A 19,677-nucleotide genomic window follows, 5' to 3' on the forward strand; every position below is an offset into this window, starting at 1 on the left:
AATCCTCTTCACCTGCATCTGTGCGACGTATTTATACGGGAAACAATGACGTCATCCATTGTCTGAGAACAATGGGTGCCTTCGTTGACATACGCCAGGTCCTGCCGGCAGGAACCCTTGCAAATGTACCCTTTGTGGGAACCAGGCGGCGCGTTTAAAGAAAAGGGTACACGATAAACGTTGATTCCGCGTCGACGGGGCAGAGATTAGAACAAACAAGTTTCAAGAAATCCGCAGATCGGAATCGCTAGCTAACGCAAGGCTAGCAAAGAGCTGCGAGGCGGGCGGGGCCTCTACTGGTGTGGGGTACGTTTGATTCGATAACCTCCAAGCACCGACTGTGTCCCGAAAGCACATCAACACAGGAACGACGCTGAATTATGTTGTCAGTGAAGATTAAATGTCCAAGTGATTTTTTACATTATTTGTAAAGAAATAAAATAGTTTGACTGTAGTGCAAACACGGTGAAATGAAGATATGTGGTACAGTTTAATTCGGTTCATTACGGAGTCTCCTGGTGATGAATACAAACGTCAAGAGGGCGTCCACTCGGCTGTTCCTTTAAGAGCCTCGTGTTGTTACCGGAAGTTGGAGGGGTGGTTCCAGCTGATCCTCACAACAGAACCGAAGACAGCGGAACGGTGCCCGCTGGCACCTCGCCTTTGCCGGGGTTGAAAAGAGAACAACGCGGCCCTCCCAGACAGTCGCTCCTTCCGGTCCGTAGCTCGGGCCCAGTCTGTCATGGTCCCAGCGCGGAGATGGCGTCTGTACCGGGCTCGTGTGAGGAGGACCCCGCCGAACTGGACGGCTCTCTGCAGCAGATGCTCAAGGCCATCGCCGACGAGCGGAACCGACTGAACATCCGGCAGGAGATGAGCGGACTGGGTCAGACGCTTCCGCCGATGCTAACGGATCGTTTAGTGTCCTTGGCGCTACGATGCTAGCGTAGCTGTACGTCATTGTGCTCGAATGCCGCCGGTCACGTGAGCGTTGTGATGACGTCAGCCGGGCTGCAAAATGTCATCACGGTCACGTGCCAGCCACAAGCGATGACACGTTCAAATGTCATGAGTGGGCGGGGCTAGTAGTTTACCTGCGCTGTGGTTGCTTGGCAACAGCCTCCTTTGCAGTGAATCATTTATGTGTGTGTGTGTGTGTGTGTGTGCGCGTGCAGGTTGCTTTAAGGATGACCGGATCGTGTTCTGGACGTGGATGTTCTCCACCTACTTCATGGAGAAGTGGGCTCTCCAGCAGGACGACATGCTCTTCTACGTGCGCAGGAAGTTGGCCTACGTGGGCGCCGACAACACTGAGGGCAAGAAGGTGAGCGTCTCCTCGGCCCAGGAAGTGATGGCCGTTCTAAGTAGTCACGTGACCTGTGTGGTTTCCATGACAACGACCTGCCTAGTTCAGGTCCCTTGACGAGGTGACACTGGCGGCCATGTTTGTTATGCTGCAGGTGGAGGTGGAAGTCTACAGGAGAGACTCCAAGAAGCTTCCGGGCCTCGGAGATCCGGACATCGACTGGGAGGAGAGCGTCTACCTCAACCTTATCCTGCAGAAGGTCTTACACACGCACGCACACGTGCACGCACACGTGCACACACGCATGCACGTGATGGTCAGCTGACGTGCTCGCGCCTTCACAGCTGGACTACGTGGTGACGTGCGCCGTGTGCACGCGCTCAGACGCGGGTGACATCCACATCCACAAGAAGAAATGCCAGGTGGGCGGGGACACAAGCGTGCGTGCGCGCGCGGCCACATTTGAGAGCTTATTCTACTTCCTGTGCACACAGGAAGTGTTTGCCTCGCCCAGCAAACACGCTATGGACAGCAAGGGGGAGGAGTCAAAGATGAGCTACCCCAACATCTTCTTCATGATCGACAACTTTGAGGAGGTAGCGGAGCTTCCAGGTGAGCGGCTGTTGGGCGTGGCCTAAGCGCGTGCACGTGCGCCGCAGGTGTTCAGCGACATGACGGTGGGGGAGGGGGAGATGGTGTGCGTGGAGCTGGTGGCCAGCGACAAGAGCAACACCTTCCAGGGCGTCATCTTCCAGGGCTCCATCCGCTACGAGGCGCTCAAGAAAGTCTACGACAACCGGGTGAGGCTCCGCCTCCTCGCGCTCACCTCACGCACGCCTGGTGCCGAGCTAACGTGGCGCGGCGCCGCCTCCCTTCGCAGGTGAGCATGGCCGCCAAGATGGCCCAGCGCATGTCGTTTGGCTTCTACAAGTACAACAACATGGAGTTCGTGAGGATGAAGGGGCCGCAGGGCAAAGGTCACGCCGAGATGGCCGTCAGCAGGGTGCCCACCGGCGACACCTCCCCCTGCGGCACGGAGGACGAGCATGTGACGCCGGTGCACGAGCGGGTGAGCGGCCGTCTCTCTTAGCTCCGCCCCGCTTTCCGTGCGCCGACTTTTGCCGTCCTGCTGTCCAGGTGACGTCGTTCAGCACGCCCCCCACCCCTGAGAGGAACCGCCCCGCCTTCTTCTCGCCGTCGCTCAGGCGTAAGATTCCTCGCCACAGGATGGCCGAGATGAAGAAGTCCCACTCCGCCAACGACAGCGAGGAATTCTTCCGGGAGGAGGAAGACGAAGGTAAAGGTGGAAGGTCGAACGCGTCGTTGGAAGACATGATTCAGAAGACGTGTGTGTGTGTGTGTGTGCGTGCATGTGCGTGTGCACGTGTCAGACCTCCACAGCGCCACCAATCTGCGGTCACGCTCGCTGTCAGGGACGGGTCGTTCTCTGGTGGGGTCTTGGCTGAAACTGAACCGCAGCGATGACTACTTCCTGCTCTACTCCCACCTGACCTACGTCACCTTGCCTTTGCACCGCATCACCACAGGTGAGCCCCGCCCCCTTGCCTAGCCTAGCCTAGCCTAGCCAGGCCGGCCGTGGCGCCAACTCATCATGTGACATCATCAGACATCTTGGAGGTGCGCCAGAAGCCCATCCTGATGGCGTAGCGGCGCCTTCTCGTCGTCAGCAAAGTGCCTCCCCCCCCCGCATCACGCCATTCGGGGTCCCGCCCCGGACCGGCCGCCACCAGAACCGCAAACCAGCTGTCCAAGAAGTGCCTCCTCGTCTTCTTGACGTTCCTGCCGCTCATCACCACGGATACGGCGCCAGGATCACATGACCTCAGCGCGACAAGGCGGCGGGCTCGGACAGGAAGTGACACGCTGTAAATATTGTGCTGCACCTGACGTAGTTAGCGGGGTCACGACCTTCCGCAGACCCGATGATGCTGAAAAGGGAAGACGGAGCTTTGGCCAAGCAGGGAGGGGCGGCAGACACGCCGCCACTTCCTGTTTGCACGTCGTCACGGCAACACACGCAGACTTGGGATGAGTTTTGCTACACGAGCGTCACAATTTATTCTTCTTACTCAAACACTGAAAGTAAAGTCCGAGAGCAGAAAACCTCTGGTTTCGTTTTATTCCCGCAGGGGGGGGGGGGGTGGGGGGTGGGGGCGGGGCCAAGGACACTTTCAAAACAAAAGTTCCACACGGGAGAAAAATGTCCCTCCTGGCGAGGGAAACATTTGTACAACAAATGGTTCCTAACGCCAAAATAATAAAAGTGATAAAAGCTGAGGAATGTCGCCCAGCGCTTCGCAGCATGGCCGCCGCCTGGAACCGTGAGTGTGTGTGCGTGCGTGTGTGTGTGTGTGTGCGTGCATGCATGAACGTGTCAATCAGGCGGATGGCGGCCGCCGGCAGCAGGAAGCGGGCCATCAGCCTTTCTGCTGGTCCAGGGTCTTGTGGAGCTCGTCGGCGTCCTCCGGCGTCTTGACGCGGATGAGGAGCGGCACGGGGCTGGCGGGGTCGTTGTCGTCGACGGGGGGGTTGGGCACGCACACCACCATCACGTTGTTCTTGCCCACCCGCGAGCACGGCATGGTGGCGTGCAGCAGGATGTTGAGCAGGATGTTTCCTGAACAGGAGGCGTCACGTCAGACCGGTCAGGTGACCCCGCCCCCCCCCCAGACAGGAAGGAAGCGTCTTACCGAGGTTGGTGTCGGCTCGAACGATCATCTGAGTTTTTCCCTCCGTGGTGCGTTTGAGGTGCAGCGTGCCCACGCCCTTCTCCTTAAACTCCGCCTCCTTCTTGTAGAAGACTTTACACCTGACACACACAGACAATCAGAGGCCGCCATCAGCTGGCGGCGGCGTGACGTCATCACGTACTTCTTGGAGTAGAAGGCGTTGTCCTCCTTGACCTCCCTGACTTCGGGCTTGGGCGGCTCGTAGGACTCGTCGCCGGCGTTGTCGTCTGCGTGGCGAATGGAAGCGTGATGATCACATGACCCGCCTCCTGCGCGCGTGCGTGCGTGCGTGCGTACCTGTCGACTTGGCGTCCTCGCTCTTGGACCCGATGAAGGACGCGCTGCCAAACAAGGAGCTCTGTCCCGAGAAGAAGCCGGGGGGCGTGGCTTTGGACCCCAAGGAGCCCCCCGCTGCGGGGTCCACCTTCTGGCCGAAGTTGAAGGTGACGCCAGGCGGGACCGGAGCGCCTTTGTCTTCCGTCTTGTCCTTGCAGGAAGGAGAGACGGCCAAGCCGCCGCCGGACGAGGAGGAAGAGGGGGGTGCGGCGCCGGTGGGCGCGGCGCCGGTGGGCGGCGTCCCGCCTGCCTTCTTCTCTTCCGAGGGGGCGGCCCCGTACTGCCGCTCGATGCTGGCCAGGTGACGCTCGTAATCGCGGAAGATGGGGTTGAGGTTGCACAGCGGGTTGTCGTTGACGTGCTTGGTGATCCAGTCGCGCACGGAGCAGTTGAGCGCCGTCAGCTGCCGGCTGTACTCCTTGCCGCCGCCGCCGGGGGCGGGGCCATTGGACAGCTTTCCTGTGATGTCAGAAGAGGGCGTGGCAGGCACGGAGCCATTCAAAGCCGCCCCTGAGGGAGGAGGAGAACGTGATCAGATGCTCGCCGCCGCCGCCGAGGGCGCAGGACTCACCAGCCGTCGTGGAGGGCGTGGCCACAGCAGGTGACGATGACGACGAACCGCCGAAAGACGGCGTGACGCCATTCCCGTTGGTCAGACCCCCCAGGCCCTTGGATCCAAAAGCAGAGAACGGGGGGGCGCTCATGGAGAACCCTTTAAAGCCCTTGAAGGCACCGACCCCGTCGCCCTGCAACGCACACGCGAACGCTGAATATCGGAAAACCGCTTCCGGCGTCTTCCTCCTCGGGACGGACACTACCTCAGCACCGATGTTTCGCCGCTTGGCCTTTTTGATGGCGCGGTTCTTCAGCACATCCTCGCTGGCCAGAGAGAAGGTTCCGGCCTGAGGAGACACGCGTTGGAATCAAACAGCTCACGTGGCCTCAAAGCTTTCTGGAGGAATGACGTCACCTCCTCGCCTTCCTCCTCCTGATCCCAGTTCCTGTCCGTCAGCTCCTTGTCAGCGATCCGCTTGGCCATCCCAACTGCGGCTCACGGAACCAACAGAACCGGGGCTGGACGCGCACACGCACGCGCACACGCGGTGACTTTTAACGGAAGCACAGCCTGACCCACAAGTCGTGTTAGCAAGACGCCTCTGAAACCAAACCAAAGCAGCGACTTTGTTGTGACAACAAATAACTTTTATGTTTTGGTCACGTCGGTGTTGTGCGTGAAAACAATCACGTCGCCGCCGTCAGCCTCTCAACACGGAGCTAGCCTTTATGAGCTAGCTGCTAACATTAGCCACAGCCGTCTACGTGGGTGCCGAGTGACCGTAACGTACCTTTTGTGGGAGCAGAAAGCCGACAGTGTTCGTGTGAGCAACGCGGGGACGCTGCCGGGGAGCTTTCCCACACAAACAAACATCAACGGCGGCACTCCGGTGGTTGAAAGGAGCCTCTCTCACGCCGCCATTTCATGGAGCAGCACATCCGCATGAGTTTGCCCGGGCGCTTTTCTGCGCATGCGCTGGAGCGGCGGCCCTCTGGGAGTTGTAGTTTGATGACGTCGCCTGTACTCGGAAACCGAGCTCCTCGCTGTGAACGTTCTCGGTATTAGCTTGTCGTGATAGGAGGTGTGTAACGCTGATTAATTCGTTCTCCATTAGCTGGCTGATTGGGGCAAAGTCCACCTGCTCCAAAATGTCTTCCGAATGTCCAGCAGGTGGCGACACAGTCTGATTTTACGGAACCCTGTGAGGAAACTTCACTTTTAGCACATAACATATTAGCACATAAGCTCCATCCTGTCAACCCCGTCGGGGGACTTTATTAAAAAGAAATACACAAGGATGAAGCTGAGGATTCCTCGGCTTTGGAGCATTTGGGAGTCAGGAAAGGGGAAGAGTCCTCCTCAAATGGCTCCCCTCCAAGCCTGCAAGAAGCCAGGTGGCTAGCCAAACAGGAACAGGTGCTGGACAAACCAGGAAGTGAGCCGCGGGTCCAAAGTGCAGCGGGAGACCTTTGACCAGCTGGTGTGGAGAAGATGGACAAGCTGGGAAGAAGAGGAGACCAGGATGCATGACACAGCAGAAGTCTTCATGATCACTGAAATATTTCACCACCGAGATCCAAATCGTCCACATGAATGTCCGGACATTTTCACGGAATGAGACTTAAATGTCGTCCGGGAGCGGTGTGGACATCATCTTTGAGCCCCGCCCTCCTGTAGTGGTCACTCACGCGGTCCCTTCACAGGGGAACTCCTGATTGGTTGAGACCTCCTGCCACTCCGCGCCCCTCTCTCGTGCACTGGGCACTTGTGACCAGTCACAGCCCGTTCTGGGGTCCAGGGGGCGGGGCTAGTTGGAGGTGGCGAGGGGGTCAGCCGTGCACAAAACAAATAGGAGGAGGGGGGAGACCGGAAAAAAGCAGATTCTACTTCAACTTGAGAGCACAGCTGACATCACTGCGCGTGCGCGACGCCGTCCTCCATGTTGGAACATGATGGATGGATGGAGGCCTGTTCTATCGTCCATCCATCGGTTTTCTTTGCTGTTTATCCTCACGGGGGGGATGCTGGAGCCTATCCCAGCTGTCTTTCCAGGCGAGAGGCGGGGTCCACCCTGGACTGGTGGCCAGCCAATCACAGGGCACATATAGACAAACAACCATTCCTATGTAATAAACGGCAAAGAAATCATTCAAGAATCGTTCCTACTCCTTTTAGTGCTGCAACCACACATATAAACAACTTGTTTCCCGAGTAACTACATACTTTAACAACTACTTTCACAGTGACAACATCCTTTGGTAAGTTGTTGCATAACTCTATTACCCTAGCTTAGATCATAAACAAACGTCCCAAGAGTTTAAACAATGCTTTTAGAATGTTTGGAGGATTTGAATGCACATTATTACTAAATAATATATCACACACACACACACACGATTATATATATATAATACAAATAAATGATACATATATTGGGCTAAATAAATAGAGCATGTAAATATCCTAACTTTTTGAAACATTTGTTCGAACGTGTTTCACGTTTACGTTCATTTTCATTTGACAGAAATGACAAGCGCAACAATATGATCTCATCTCTACCCGTCTTTGAAAAGCCTTTAAGTGTTTTTATGACCGATTTGAAAGAAAGAAAATGTTTGTGGCTCCACTGTCTCACTGCGCATGCTCAGTTTGTGAGTAGAGGAGGGGCGCTACTCTCTTCTCCATCCGGGTACTTCAGAATCACCATTGACAGCCGAAGCACAACTTTTCCCCAGGCAAAGTGAAATTAAGCCGCGGACTCGGACAAAATATAGTTCCCGTTTTGAAACTAAATTTATCGAAAGAACGCGAAGATTCCCCCCCGTCGGACTTCTCTACGTTCGCCTGCCACCCGGGGAGGATCCGTCCGGGGTCTGACGCCTTTTCTGTCGGCTTCGGACCACTTTTCAAGACGGGCGGAAAGTCGGTGATGAGTCCCAGGCTGTAAAAGAAGCGAGAACTTGCTTTCCTTGTCGAGTAGTTCTTCTTTCGATTGTTATTGTCGCTGAAAAATCTTCAATTCACTGAAAGTTCGCGTCGCTCGCGTCGAAAGTGGGAGCAAAGTGCTTTTGTCGACGGAACATGGAAGTACAAGGCCTGCAAGAGGCGCTGAAAGTAGAGATCCAATGTCATCAGGTAAGGAAACATGGTGTTATGATTGCAGGCGGCTTGGAGGACGTCAAGGAGGTGAAACTTAATGTCCGCTTTCACCTCGCCGTCACTCGTCCACACTTTGCCGACTAGTTGGTCTCATTGTGTTTGTGTGAGCAACAAGAACGGAGAGCTAATGCGGCGGTGTGGCGAGCAGGACGCGAGCTGAATATTTATGAGGGGCAAGAAGAAACATCCATGGCCGCTTTGTTCCTCTCGACACACAACAACTTCAACACTTTTTCGCCCGACGTCTCGTCGCCGCTGCCACGACTAACTAGTTGGACACACGAAGCACAAGCTCCCGATAAAGCTGGTTTTTATGCGCCAAACCAGCACCGACGCCGATGAATCGGGCGAGTGTGACAAACTTTATCAGTGTAAATCTTCCCCGGGCTAGCGCCACTTAGCTTCCCTGCTAGCCAGCTACCGTGGGTGTTGCTTTTCATGGCGACTTTTATTGTCAGAACGCCTGTGGTTCAAGTTGAACTGTGACGGTGCCGTGTTGTCACGTTTGTGCTTCGTGGCCGAGCGGACGGGTGGGAGCTCCCACCGCCGACTCTCTGTCAAAACTTGTGCAGTGTTGCTCCAAATTAGCGTCCATTTTGAGTTGCTCGACGTGTTTTCGCCGAGTGCCGTTCTAGCGGCTAACTAGCACCTCTGCTAGCTCGAACTTCCGTGGCGCTCGGTCGACCGAAGCTGACGTCCGCTGCAACCTCGGCGTACCTTCCAGCGTCTTTTTATTCGCCGGCCGCCCCCATTTTGCTACTTTACACTTATAGTCTGCTGGCATGATTTCTTCGGGGTCACGTGACGCCAGTGCAGCATTTGATTGGCCCACGACTACGCTTTCACTCTTCCACGCTTCGTGGTCGCCCGACGGCCTCTCCCCGTTAACTTTGCCGAGGCGGCGTTGTTGTGAGCCGGCGGCTTATGTTTGCTTAGCACCTCGGCCAGATTCTCCTGCACCGCCCCGCCGGCAGGCGCCGTGCGGAAAGCGGCGCACACAAGTTCTAGCAACAGCGGGGGGAGGAATTGACGGAAAGGGGGTCGATATTTGTTTATCCGCGGCAGTTATGTGTCGTATCACAGCTGTTAGAGGCCTCTTCCTCTCTGCCTGACTTGGATCGATCTCGCTTCCCGTGGAATGTACTTTCTAAGCACTTGAACGCACCCCTCAAAGTTGCAGCTTCAACACAATAAGACGCGGCGGAAGACCTTCTGCTCCACGTTCATAGTGGAAGCGACCATTTTGAGACAGAAGGGGGTGCTTTCTCTCCCCGCTCGGAGAGGGGAAAAAGTCTGCAGAGTTTCTAGCAGCAGCGGCGGGGGGGGATGGGCCCCATTCATGCCTAACATTACCATTTTGATTGCTTTGATGCTGTTTTTGGTTGGAGGGGGAGGGGTGGCAGGCAGAGGCACAGAAAGCCCAGTCAGCATCACACAGCCGTTTTTTTTAATCACTCCATTCTGACTTGTCTGTTTTTAGCAGCAAAATGTGACCTTTGCAGCACGCATGCACGCATTAGCGCCTGAAAAGGAAGTGGACTTGAAGCGGGAGCGGCTTCCAGTCACCGGGAATGAAGGTCACCCGTTTTGTTTGCGAGCATCCATGTTGGGAATGCCAAAAGAGACCCGTTGAAAGCGCTGGCGTCCGCAACTGCCTCAGTGATTTCTGGTGCCAGCAGTCAAGTCCATCTGTCACCATGGTTACGCTGCTTCTTCCACACTTGTGTCAAGCTGGCTGAGGCTGTGAAGTGCACGGGGAGTGCGGTTGTGAACGCGCCGCCGCTACCCTAATGTCACCAATACCGGGCCGCCCGCGTTGCTCGGCTTCACGCTCGCATGTCAATCCAGCAGCATGTCAACCCAGAGTGCGACGCCGGCGAGCCTCTCTTAAAGGTCAAAGGGGTCGGTGCATCACCTGGCCCTCAACCGGCGCACGGCCGTTGCGTCACAACGCCGCATGGGGATCGTTGGGCCGCTAAGCTGCCGCGAGCTGTCAGGTCGACGCCGTCGCGCGTGTAATCCCAATCCACCTCATCGTGGCGCGGCTTTAAGGCTGATAATCTTTCAAATCCCTTTAATCGATGCTGTTTGATGGGCTTTTTATTAGGAACCGCTGCACGGGGGGGCGCTCAAGCATGCGTGAGTCTGCTCCTCAGAAGACGTCGCATGACCGACACAGGATGACGTGCCGGTCCAGTGTCGTGGCGTCGTGCAGACCGCAGGCGCCATATACTAACGACACGCTAAGACGTTGAATACATACTAATATCAAGACAAACGTGCCAAAATACCCCATCTTTCTCCTACATCAATACTCCTTTCTAGATAGGCGTAGGGAAACGACCCTTCAGCTTCTTCAGCTTGACTGCAGCCCTGACCTCTGGCGTCCACCCTTGGGGTTGGGCCCTGCCGCCTATGTTGCAACCCGGTGTTGGTTCTGGACAAACTGTGTCTCGCAAAGTCCAGTATCATCACATGGGTTCAGATCAGGGAGGGTTAGGGTCGGAAGGCCGGGTACTCTGAGCTGCCAGTCAGGACCCTTTAGGGAAAGCCGTAGGGAAACAACCCTCCCGTTCACCGGGGATGACTCCAACAGAGGCACCAAGCCGGGGGGGGTATTAATAAGCCCACACCAGCTCGCCGCCCAGCCCCTCTCGAGGAGTTGGGTTTGTGACTCTGAGTCCCACTATATCTTGTCGGAATGTCTCAACCTCTCCCCACCAGAGTAGTGGGATTCCATGTCCCAAGAACCGGATTTGGCCGCCGAAGACCAGGTCTTATAATAATATTATAATATCCCTCATCAGATTATTCCCATAATATTCCAACTTTGCTAGTCTTTGTTTGTTTTTGTTTTTTTTTTCAGAAAAAGACTTTCACATTGAAACTAAAATGAAGTTATTTTTCTTGTGAAGTCACATAATGTGGTCACATGATGGTGAAGAAACCACCCCCCCCTTAGTAGGTGCTCTGTGACATTATTCCGAGTCCCGGTGAGGCAGTGAAGAGCAAAGTCGGCACATTTGCTGCGGCCAGGTGCTCGGCAGGTGGCGTCATGGCCTCCACCCGGGAGGAGCGGCGGAGGCGGCGGACGTGAGAATGAAGAGTGCGGTCGTCTGGGTTGATGTCCCATCAAGCCTGAAGGACGCCACCCCTGATTGACAGCGGGCTGCGGACATGAGCGTGTTGGGTTGCGTAGTGGTTAGGTGTAGAGCTGGGAATGCCATGACGGGAAAGTGTTCCGATGGCCGGCCTTCCTTGGAGACCTCCAGTGCTTCTCACTGGTGGACATCTCTGACACGGAGATGGGGCTGGTTTCCCGCTGTACTGCACAATAACGCTCGCTGTCTGTGTGCTTCTACACTTGCTGTTGCCATGGTGACCTTTCACAGCATGTCAAAAGATAACATGAGTTTTTCTAAATGGTTTCTGCTATATTGGGAGTGTAAAGGTGACCTTAGACGTGTGACTGAAAGAATATATTACCAAGGATTTCTATGCCGACCATATTGGGTCATGGAAATGGACATCTTACTATAGGGGTGTTATTTCATGTTTAGTGGGCTCTAATAATCGGTGGTAAGCAGGTTTTCTCTGTCTTGTTTTCCCTTAGGTCTACTATATTGACTAATAGCAGTGTAAAGCTGACTGTAGGGGTGTTATTTCATGTGTAGATGGCTCTAATCATGTAAAAAATCATATTTAGAAGGTAAACAGGTGATGCATGCCTAATGTCTTGTTTTGTCTGCTATATTGGGTGCCTGTAGGGGTGTTACGCCACGTCTAGAGGGCTCTAATCATGTTAAAGGAGGTTGAGAATGTGGTAAACTGTGTGAGATGATGACGCAAGACTTGGGACGGCGTGTGTGGACATTGTGATCATGTGACTGATATGTGTTGTACTTTTGTGTCTGCAGAACCAGACGCTGTGCAAAGGCCTCAACGAGCTTCAGAACGGACAGGTAGGCCACACACGTGTGCAGCTTCCTGTCTTCCATCTTGTCTTCCATCTTCGTTCATGACGCCGCCATCGCAGCCACGCCGGGGAGCGAGTGAGGTTATTAAAGCGCGTCTTCTACCGCTCGCCCCTCACTTCCCCACACAACACGGCGAAGGTGGCGTGGTTTGTGTCTGACTGTGGCCTGGGTTTGGGCCTCAGACGCATATTTAAGTACACTTGACTTCCTGTTAGCCTAAATGAAACGTATGGAAGTATACGTATGTAAACAAAGTCAAAGAAAAACCTCAGACACACTGAAGATGTGTTTAGCAAGGTCTGGTAATCTGCACTGGCCAGTAGGTGTCACTAATGACAGGAAGGACTGTGCAGAAACAGGAAGTACAAAAAGGAACAACTTCCTCCACTGCTAACCTGTGAATTTTTATGATGTCTTATTTCCTCTCATGTCTTCTATAGCGGGTCATCGGAATGTCAAGGTGATATAGGGGTGTTATTTCATGTCTGGAGGACTCTAATCATCTTAAAAGGCGTATTTAGAAGTTGGTGTTCTGGAGTGAAGAAATACATTTCTGGGGATTTATTCTGCAGAAGGGAAGATGGTTGAAACACAGTTGAGTGTCTGCCACAAGCGTCCCCCTGAAGGACAGGACAGGACGGCACAGGACAGGACATAGTTATACAAACATCATCTGGGGCCTCATTTATAAAACTTGCTTACGCTCAAAATTGGACGCAACGGCCCACGCCAAGGTTGTGATTTCTAAAAATAAACCCAGCGTGAGAACGTGCACACCGGGACGCCAACTCTGTGTTGGCGTCCCAACCTTTTGGAGACGAGTCGGCCACACATTAGAAGCGGTGGAGTGAAACCATATGGTAGAACTAAAGACAATAAGCCAATAAAGATGGATGCCGCATGAAAACATCACGCCATGATGGACTGCCAACATGAAGGGAAAATTGCGTGCAGGCGTGCGTACGCACGGCTTTATCAAGCTGAGTGTTTTTAGGCGTACGCCATTTTCAGCTTTGGGGCGTACGCACACTTTTAGTATGATTTCCTATGAAAGCCAGGAAGCCCAAAAGCAAGGAGCAGCCGTGGTACTGGTTGTCCACGTCGTCTTCTGATGGGACGGCAGAGCCCCAGGAAGTTGTGGTGAAAACTTTATTGTCCAGTTCCATCCTCGTGCTGGTGACTAACCAAGCGGGCCGAAGCCCGGCCAGGAACGATCAACACCTCCCGCTCTGTGTGAGCTTCTTCATTGTGGCTGCATCTGCTGGCCTCCATTGTTTCTGCAGGTCCATCTGCTGGCCTTCACGCACCCTGCCCCTCCCCCGCCTCCCCAAAGGAGGGAAAGGGAGCGTGTTGACATGAGGCAAACTTTCATTTCTATCAAGGAGCCGTGTGGGAAGTAGGAAGAAGTAAAAGGTGGCCTCGCTGTCCTCTCACACGGCCGCCATGTTTGCTTCCGTCACGAGGCCGTGCGGTGCGAGGCCTTCCTCCCGACCTCCACATAGCAACATACCAAACACGCTTTTAAAGAATGGGTTAGCTTAGCTTGTTAGCAGCTGGCTAACAATTTCTCCTTACTATCGTCTGGTTGCCACGACGACACTAGTGTCAATCAGCTGGGCTTACCTGACAGCAGCAGCCTCACCTGCCTTTTCCCGCTCTAGGAACTGACTGTGTGTGTGTGTGTGCGTGCGTGTGTGTGTGCGTGTGTGTGAGAAGCTTGCAGTCAGAAGTTGCCCCGTAGGGACCGCCAAGCCGCTGTCTCTCATCAAGCCCCCCAGCCAGGGCATCGCCATCTCCGTGGTTCCAACCAAGGCTCCGGTTTCCATGGTGACGGCACACATTAACGGACAGAAGGCGGCGAGCTCGGAGCCGCTGCAGACGGCACCCATCAACCTCCAGACGGGTGGCAGGGCGGCGGTGGCGGTCGGCGTCCACCCGGTGAGCAGCAGGAGACCCGGAGAGCTTCCTCCCTCTCAGGTATGTCCTCCGCTAGGGCCGGCCATCGTGGCGTCTGGCCCCTCCCACTGGCGGCATGCCTGCTGCTGTTTGGCCGCCTTTCTGCCCGCTTCTTGCCAAACCAATCGGGAGCCTTGCCACCTGTAGAGGGGGCGGGGCTGGTCACCAAGCATACACAAACGCAGCGGTTTGGTCACATGACCCGTAGCTATCCATAAATAGTAAGGAAATGAATACATTCATTCATTTTTTACCACTAGTCCTCATGAGGGTCGCGGGGGTGCTGGAGCCTATCCCAGCTGGGGGAGAGGCGGGGTCCACCCTGGACTGGTGGCCAGCCAATCCCAGGGCACATATAGACAAACAACCATTCACACTAGAAAATGAATACATGAAACAAAATAAGGGTCTTGAATGAATTCTTTTCTATGAATGAAATGTAGAACACGCCACTGCAATATAGATGACACGCATAGATCTACTATATAGATGCCATAGCAAGCTAAATGTCAGCTAGCTAGGTCCAAATGTAGCGGACTAAGAGCTGTGCCCAGTAAGGAGCTAGCCTGCTAGCTAGCTAGCTAGCTAGCTAGCAGGCTGGGCTATCAACATGTGGAACAGCAGACAGTGTTGACCGAGGGACTGAAGGAGGACTGAAGGAGGGCTGAGGAGCAGCGTTGCCATGGAAACTGCTCCCTCCTGCCGTGGGGGGGTCAGCGGATCCAAGAGGAGGAAGACAAACACCTGATGTTGAAAACAAGGGTGAACTTTGACCCCATGGAATTGTCTGCAAGCTAGTGGCTGCAGGAAAGGCGGGTGCACGCGTGGGTCAAAAGGTCGTTAGCGGCATGACTTTGATGCGTGACCATGACGAGCAGGATGGAGGCGGAGCCTTGTTGGTCCTGCAGCATCACACGCTCCCAGAGGCGCCTGACTTGGGAGAAAAGAAGAGCAATTAGGAAAATAAAAGCTCTCGCTCACACTGCAAGAATGTTCTTCTGTGCCGTTTCCATGGGAACTGCTCTGCTCCGCCCCCTCCCCCTCCTCTGCAGCACAATGCCACGGCACCGAGAGATTACCACAGAAGAAGAGGGCTGGGGGGGGGGTCCTCTTTCCATGATAAAATGAACAGGAAGTGAAGAAAAGCGTAACGTGTCAATCATGACGTCATTCTCTCTCTGCAGATGTTCACCTCCCTTCCCATCAAGGTGCCTCAAGTCAGCTCCCTGCACCGACTGGCCGGGCACGCCGCCACCCTGCTACCTCAGGTACACCCCACCCCCACCCCACCCCACCCCCATGACACCAACACACTCCTGATGATGCACCTTTCCATCAGTAAATACTTCCATTTTACTACACACTTGACATTCTAGCATACACCAGAAGTACAGTATTCAAACACTCAGTACAGGAAAAGGAAATACATTTTACATACTAAAATACCAATACAGGTTAAAAAGGGTACCCAAAGGAAACGTGTGTTTTACACACCACAAATACTTGGAGGTACCCAAATGAAAGGTGTATTTTACACGCTACAAATACTTGGAGGTACCCAAATGAAAGGTGTATTTTACATACTACAAATACTTGGAGGTACCCAAATGAAAGGTGTATTTTACACGCTACAAATACTTGGAGGTACCCAAATGAAAGGTGTATTTTACACGCTACAAATACTACCCAGGGTAGGTACCCAAATGAAAGGTGTATTTTACAGACTACAAATACTACCCAGGGTAGGTACCCAAATGAAAACGGTATGTGGTAAAGATGGGATTTTGCTGCCGTTGTGGACTCAGGTCAGGCCAAAGACCCGGATCCCCGACAGCCTTCCCCACAGTCCCTGCCAGGAGCCCCCCCAGTCCATCAGCCAGCCCAGGACCACCTCCGTGCCCAGCCCCAAGAACCCGGGCCCCACCCTGCCCACCCCCAACTGCACGCTCGGCCCCGACCACCCGCCTCACGGTCAGAGTCACACCGCGTCGGCGCCCGTGGCTCCGCCCTTCGGCCTGCCCGGCAGCGCCGGCTCCGGGAGCCCCTCCCAGCACGCCTCGGCGGGGCCCGGTGTGGCCTACGCCATCATCGCAGCCCCTCCCGCCACCTCCGCCAACGGCGTGTCCACCGTCACCGAGGCGGTCAAGGTGAGCACGGATTGGAGTCGAGCTGGAAGGCGTTTATGGCGAGATCTAAAGCACGGCCGTGTCCCATCAGGTGATCATCATCCAGCCTCAGGCCCCCGGCAACAGCGAGGGCTGCCAGGCCCCCCTCCCGTCACAAGAGGCTCCCACCTCCCCCTCCCACAAGAAGGAGGAGGAGGATCCAGAGGTGAGGTGAACAGGACTACCACTAACCAGCTAACCAACCAGCTAACCAACCCGCTCTCTTTGACAGAAAATCTCCTTCATGGTGGCGCTGGGCCTGGTCACCAACGAGCAGCTGGAAGGTGACGTGCAGGGGCGGCCGGCGTGGGTCGGGGGGCGTTTCTAACCATCTCTCTTTTGCTCCACGCAGAGATCCAGATGAAGAGGCAGGAGAGGAAGAGGCGGAGCACGGCTAACCCCGCCTACAGCGGCCTCTTTGAACCGGAGGTGCCTATCCTCATCCTCCTGGTGCGTCCGCTCCACGCTGACTCTTCTTCTTTGTTTTCCTGCAGCGCAAACGTCTGACGTCGCATTACCTGAACAGCTCCCTCTTCCTGTCGGCGCGAGGTAGGACTGGCTAGCCCCCACGCCGCGTACTCACCGCGGACTCACCGCGTACTCACCGCCTGACACCATCATTAGCTTTGTGCCGCTGCATGGCGCTTTAACACGTGCACGCGTACGTGCGCTGCCACTAACCTGTGCTCTGCTTCCGTCCACATGCCAGACTCTGAGGATTTCTGCTGGAAGGTAGGTGGCACCCATGACCCCGTCCCACCCAGCACTTCATCCTTTCCCCCAAACCACCTTCCTTGTCACAGGACTGTAATCTATCTGTGGCCGGAAAGCTCCTGCTGTACATGTTAGACAACTTAGTATTGTAGTATCTCTGCTGCCGTACATGTCGAATAACTTAGTATTGTAGTATATCTCCTGCCGTACATGTGGGATAACTTAGTATTGTAGTATCTCTGCTGCCGTACATGTCGGATAACTTAGTATTGTAGTATCTCTGCTGCCGTACATGTGGGATAACTTAGTATTGTAGTATCTCTGCTGCCGTACATGTGGGATAACTTAGTATTGTAGTATCTCTGCTGCCGTACATGTGGGATAACTTAGTATTGTAGTATCTCTGCTGCCGTACATGTCGGATAACTTAGTATTGTAGTATCTCTGCAGCCGTACATGGCTAATAACTTAGTATTGTAGTATCTCTGCTGCCGTACATGTGGGATAAGATGCTAGCTGCATGGGCAGTCACTGCTTATGACAACATTGGGCAAATAGCAGCAGAAAGCCACCCCTCGTGCTACGTGTTCTTATTCTCCGGCTGAGCAGAGAGCATCTGTGGCGGTCCAAACGTGTCTGAATTCCACAAATCCCACGCTGGGTTGCCGATGGAAAGCGTGCGTGCTCTCCGCTGGCGCCGGCGGCGCTCGTGACGCCTCTGGTCACTAGCGGGCTAACGCTAGCCTCGGCATGTCGCTGCAGGATGACGTGGAGCACGACGAGCACTGCGCCGTGTGCAAAGAGGACGGCGAGCTGCAGCCGTGTCACAACTGCCCCCGCGCCTTCCACCCCGACTGCCTCCAGCCGCCCCTGAAGACGCCCCCCAGGGGCCCCTGGTACTGCCCCAAGTGCCAGAAGAAGGTAGGGCCGCTTTCAGCTCACCCGGTCACGTGTAGGGAGTGCTGGTCATGTGACCTTTACACGTGTGCAGGTTCTGAACAAGGAGAACATGTCCTGGCCTCACAACTTCGTGCAGTCCTACGTCACGCATAAAACAGGTGAGCGCGTGTGCGAAGACCGATGCCCAATGATGGCGCTCATGGCGGCGTGCCCGTGTGCAGTGCGGCAGGAAGAGAAGCGGCGTCTGCTGCGGCGAAACAACGAGTTGAAGAAGGAGTGCGCTCACCTGGAGGAAGAGGACAAGAAGCTCAACAAGACTCTGAAAGTAAGACCCCGCCCACATGTTGGCGCGCGCGTTTGCATGCGGCGCCGCCTCACGTGCACTGTCCACCTCCCCCCCGCAGCGCTGCATGGAGCGACGGGACGGCCTGGCGGCGCAGCAGCGGGACACCAAGGCGTCGCTGGAGCGCCTGAAGGCCCTCATCAAGCTCATCCAGGTCACCATGACGACCACCGCCACCGTCGCCGCCTCGCTGCTCTCGCCGTCGTGGATCAAAAGCGGCCCCGCCGCGGCAGCCGCGCCCCTCCAGCCCTCCCGCGGTCAGGATGACGTCACCAACTAGCCCCGCCCCCACCTCGGCGCTTTTCTTTTTCGGTGGAACAAAAGAAGCGAGAAGTATTTCTAAACACCTCCAGTGCTTACGAGATTTGAGTTTTTCTTTTTCTTCTTCTTCATGTTGTTGGCCTTAACGTATTTCCTGTCCCACATGCTCTAGTCTGCCACGCCCACCCCTAGTGGCGCCACGCGGACGCGCATGCGCTCCTGACGTTTGCCAAAAGCTTTCAGGACAAGGTTTGTTGTTTTCTTCAGTATTATAGAGCTAAAGAAGAAAGTATTTAAGAGCAAAGTACGCTAATTAGCATTTTAGGGGAGATTTTGTAGTATTTTCATTGATGCCTGAGATCATTGTACATACGTCGTCTTCATCATCATCATCATCGTGGTGCACAAACCAATGACCTTCAGTGACCTTGAGCAGCTTTGGTCACGTGAAGCGTGTGCGTAAGAATCACTCTTATATGCCAAAAAGTCCACAGGAAGTCGTCATATCAACAAGCCTCCTTTTTCTACATCCTCACGCCTCGCCACGCTTTTTCTACACGCCACCAGGAGGCGCCACAAACACGCAAGCGTGGCGCGCACGTCTTCCCGCCGCCGCCGCCGCTTGCCGACGAACAAATGCCTTCAGTGTGTCCTGTGACCTTTGACCGGGTCACGCTCCAAAATACACGTCGACGTAGGCCGCGTGCAACAGTGCCCCCTATAGCAAAGCAAGTGTTAGCACCTCCCACGTGGAGGGCGAGACACGTGACGCATATCCATACACGTAACGTGACGTGACGTGACGTTCCTGGTCCGTCTTCTCCGGGAGAAACTGTGCCGTGATGAAACAGATCTATTTTACTAGAGCACACCTTTGAACAAAGAACACTAAAGTTGTTTTCTATTCTTTTACGGAGCAGCAAAAACAATACATGTCCTGAGGCCACCAGGAGGCGCTGCCGAGGCGGGCTCCGACGTTTGGTTGTGGTTGGTTTTGTCTTAAATATGCCAATGTAGTAGTTGACTTTTTTCTACCGACTTCGTACAAAAAGATTCACGAATAAACATTTCAACAACGCTCTGTGTGCGTGTGAGTATGCGTGTGAGTATGCGTGTGAGTATGCGTGTGCAACACCGACACCCGATGGACGCCCGGCGCATTGCAGCAAGGCGATATTACACGTGACCCAGAGGCACTTCCGGTCTCTTTGGGCTTCCCCCCCCCCAGGGGTCGCCACAGCGGACCGATCTCCT

At 54.7% G+C, this 19,677-nt stretch overlaps 3 protein-coding genes across 4 annotated transcripts; 2 read left to right on the top strand and 1 right to left on the bottom strand.

The window, feature by feature from the left end:
- Window positions 1–575: 575 nt before the first annotated feature.
- On the top strand, window positions 576–3,456 carry kiaa0930. 2 transcript variants are annotated; one of them, XM_058067482.1, is made up of 10 exons: window positions 576–952; window positions 1,176–1,324; window positions 1,461–1,565; window positions 1,651–1,728; window positions 1,801–1,902; window positions 1,966–2,106; window positions 2,187–2,375; window positions 2,444–2,603; window positions 2,698–2,853; window positions 2,934–3,456. In XM_058067482.1, exons 2-10 carry the CDS (start codon window positions 1,214–1,216, stop codon window positions 2,972–2,974), a joined length of 1,083 nt encoding a protein of 360 aa, XP_057923465.1. In that variant the 5' UTR covers window positions 576–952; window positions 1,176–1,213; the 3' UTR covers window positions 2,975–3,456. The 2 variants fall into 2 exon arrangements, with proteins under 2 accessions (XP_057923465.1, XP_057923464.1); XM_058067481.1 differs by having other exon boundaries at window positions 576–886.
- On the bottom strand, window positions 3,393–5,993 carry nup50 (nucleoporin 50). The gene is made up of 8 exons (XM_058067478.1): window positions 5,739–5,993; window positions 5,363–5,549; window positions 5,211–5,294; window positions 4,964–5,138; window positions 4,354–4,902; window positions 4,199–4,283; window positions 4,018–4,136; window positions 3,393–3,944 (listed from the first exon to the last, which is right to left on the bottom strand). Exons 2-8 carry the CDS (start codon window positions 5,429–5,431, stop codon window positions 3,745–3,747), a joined length of 1,281 nt encoding a protein of 426 aa, XP_057923461.1. The 5' UTR covers window positions 5,432–5,549; window positions 5,739–5,993; the 3' UTR covers window positions 3,393–3,744.
- Window positions 5,994–7,647: 1,654 nt separating this feature from the next.
- Window positions 7,648–19,490, top strand: phf21b (PHD finger protein 21B). The gene is made up of 14 exons (XM_058067469.1): window positions 7,648–8,083; window positions 12,025–12,069; window positions 13,801–14,061; window positions 15,225–15,308; window positions 15,846–16,187; window positions 16,258–16,371; window positions 16,438–16,489; window positions 16,558–16,634; window positions 16,700–16,754; window positions 16,915–16,937; window positions 17,682–17,840; window positions 17,911–17,977; window positions 18,041–18,144; window positions 18,224–19,490. Exons 1-14 carry the CDS (start codon window positions 8,030–8,032, stop codon window positions 18,440–18,442), a joined length of 1,656 nt encoding a protein of 551 aa, XP_057923452.1. The 5' UTR covers window positions 7,648–8,029; the 3' UTR covers window positions 18,443–19,490.
- The last annotated feature ends 187 nt before the right edge of the window (window positions 19,491–19,677 follow it).

This window comes from Doryrhamphus excisus, chromosome 3 (assembly GCF_030265055.1).
Source record: "Doryrhamphus excisus isolate RoL2022-K1 chromosome 3, RoL_Dexc_1.0, whole genome shotgun sequence".
Taxonomy (NCBI): domain Eukaryota; kingdom Metazoa; phylum Chordata; class Actinopteri; order Syngnathiformes; family Syngnathidae; genus Doryrhamphus; species Doryrhamphus excisus.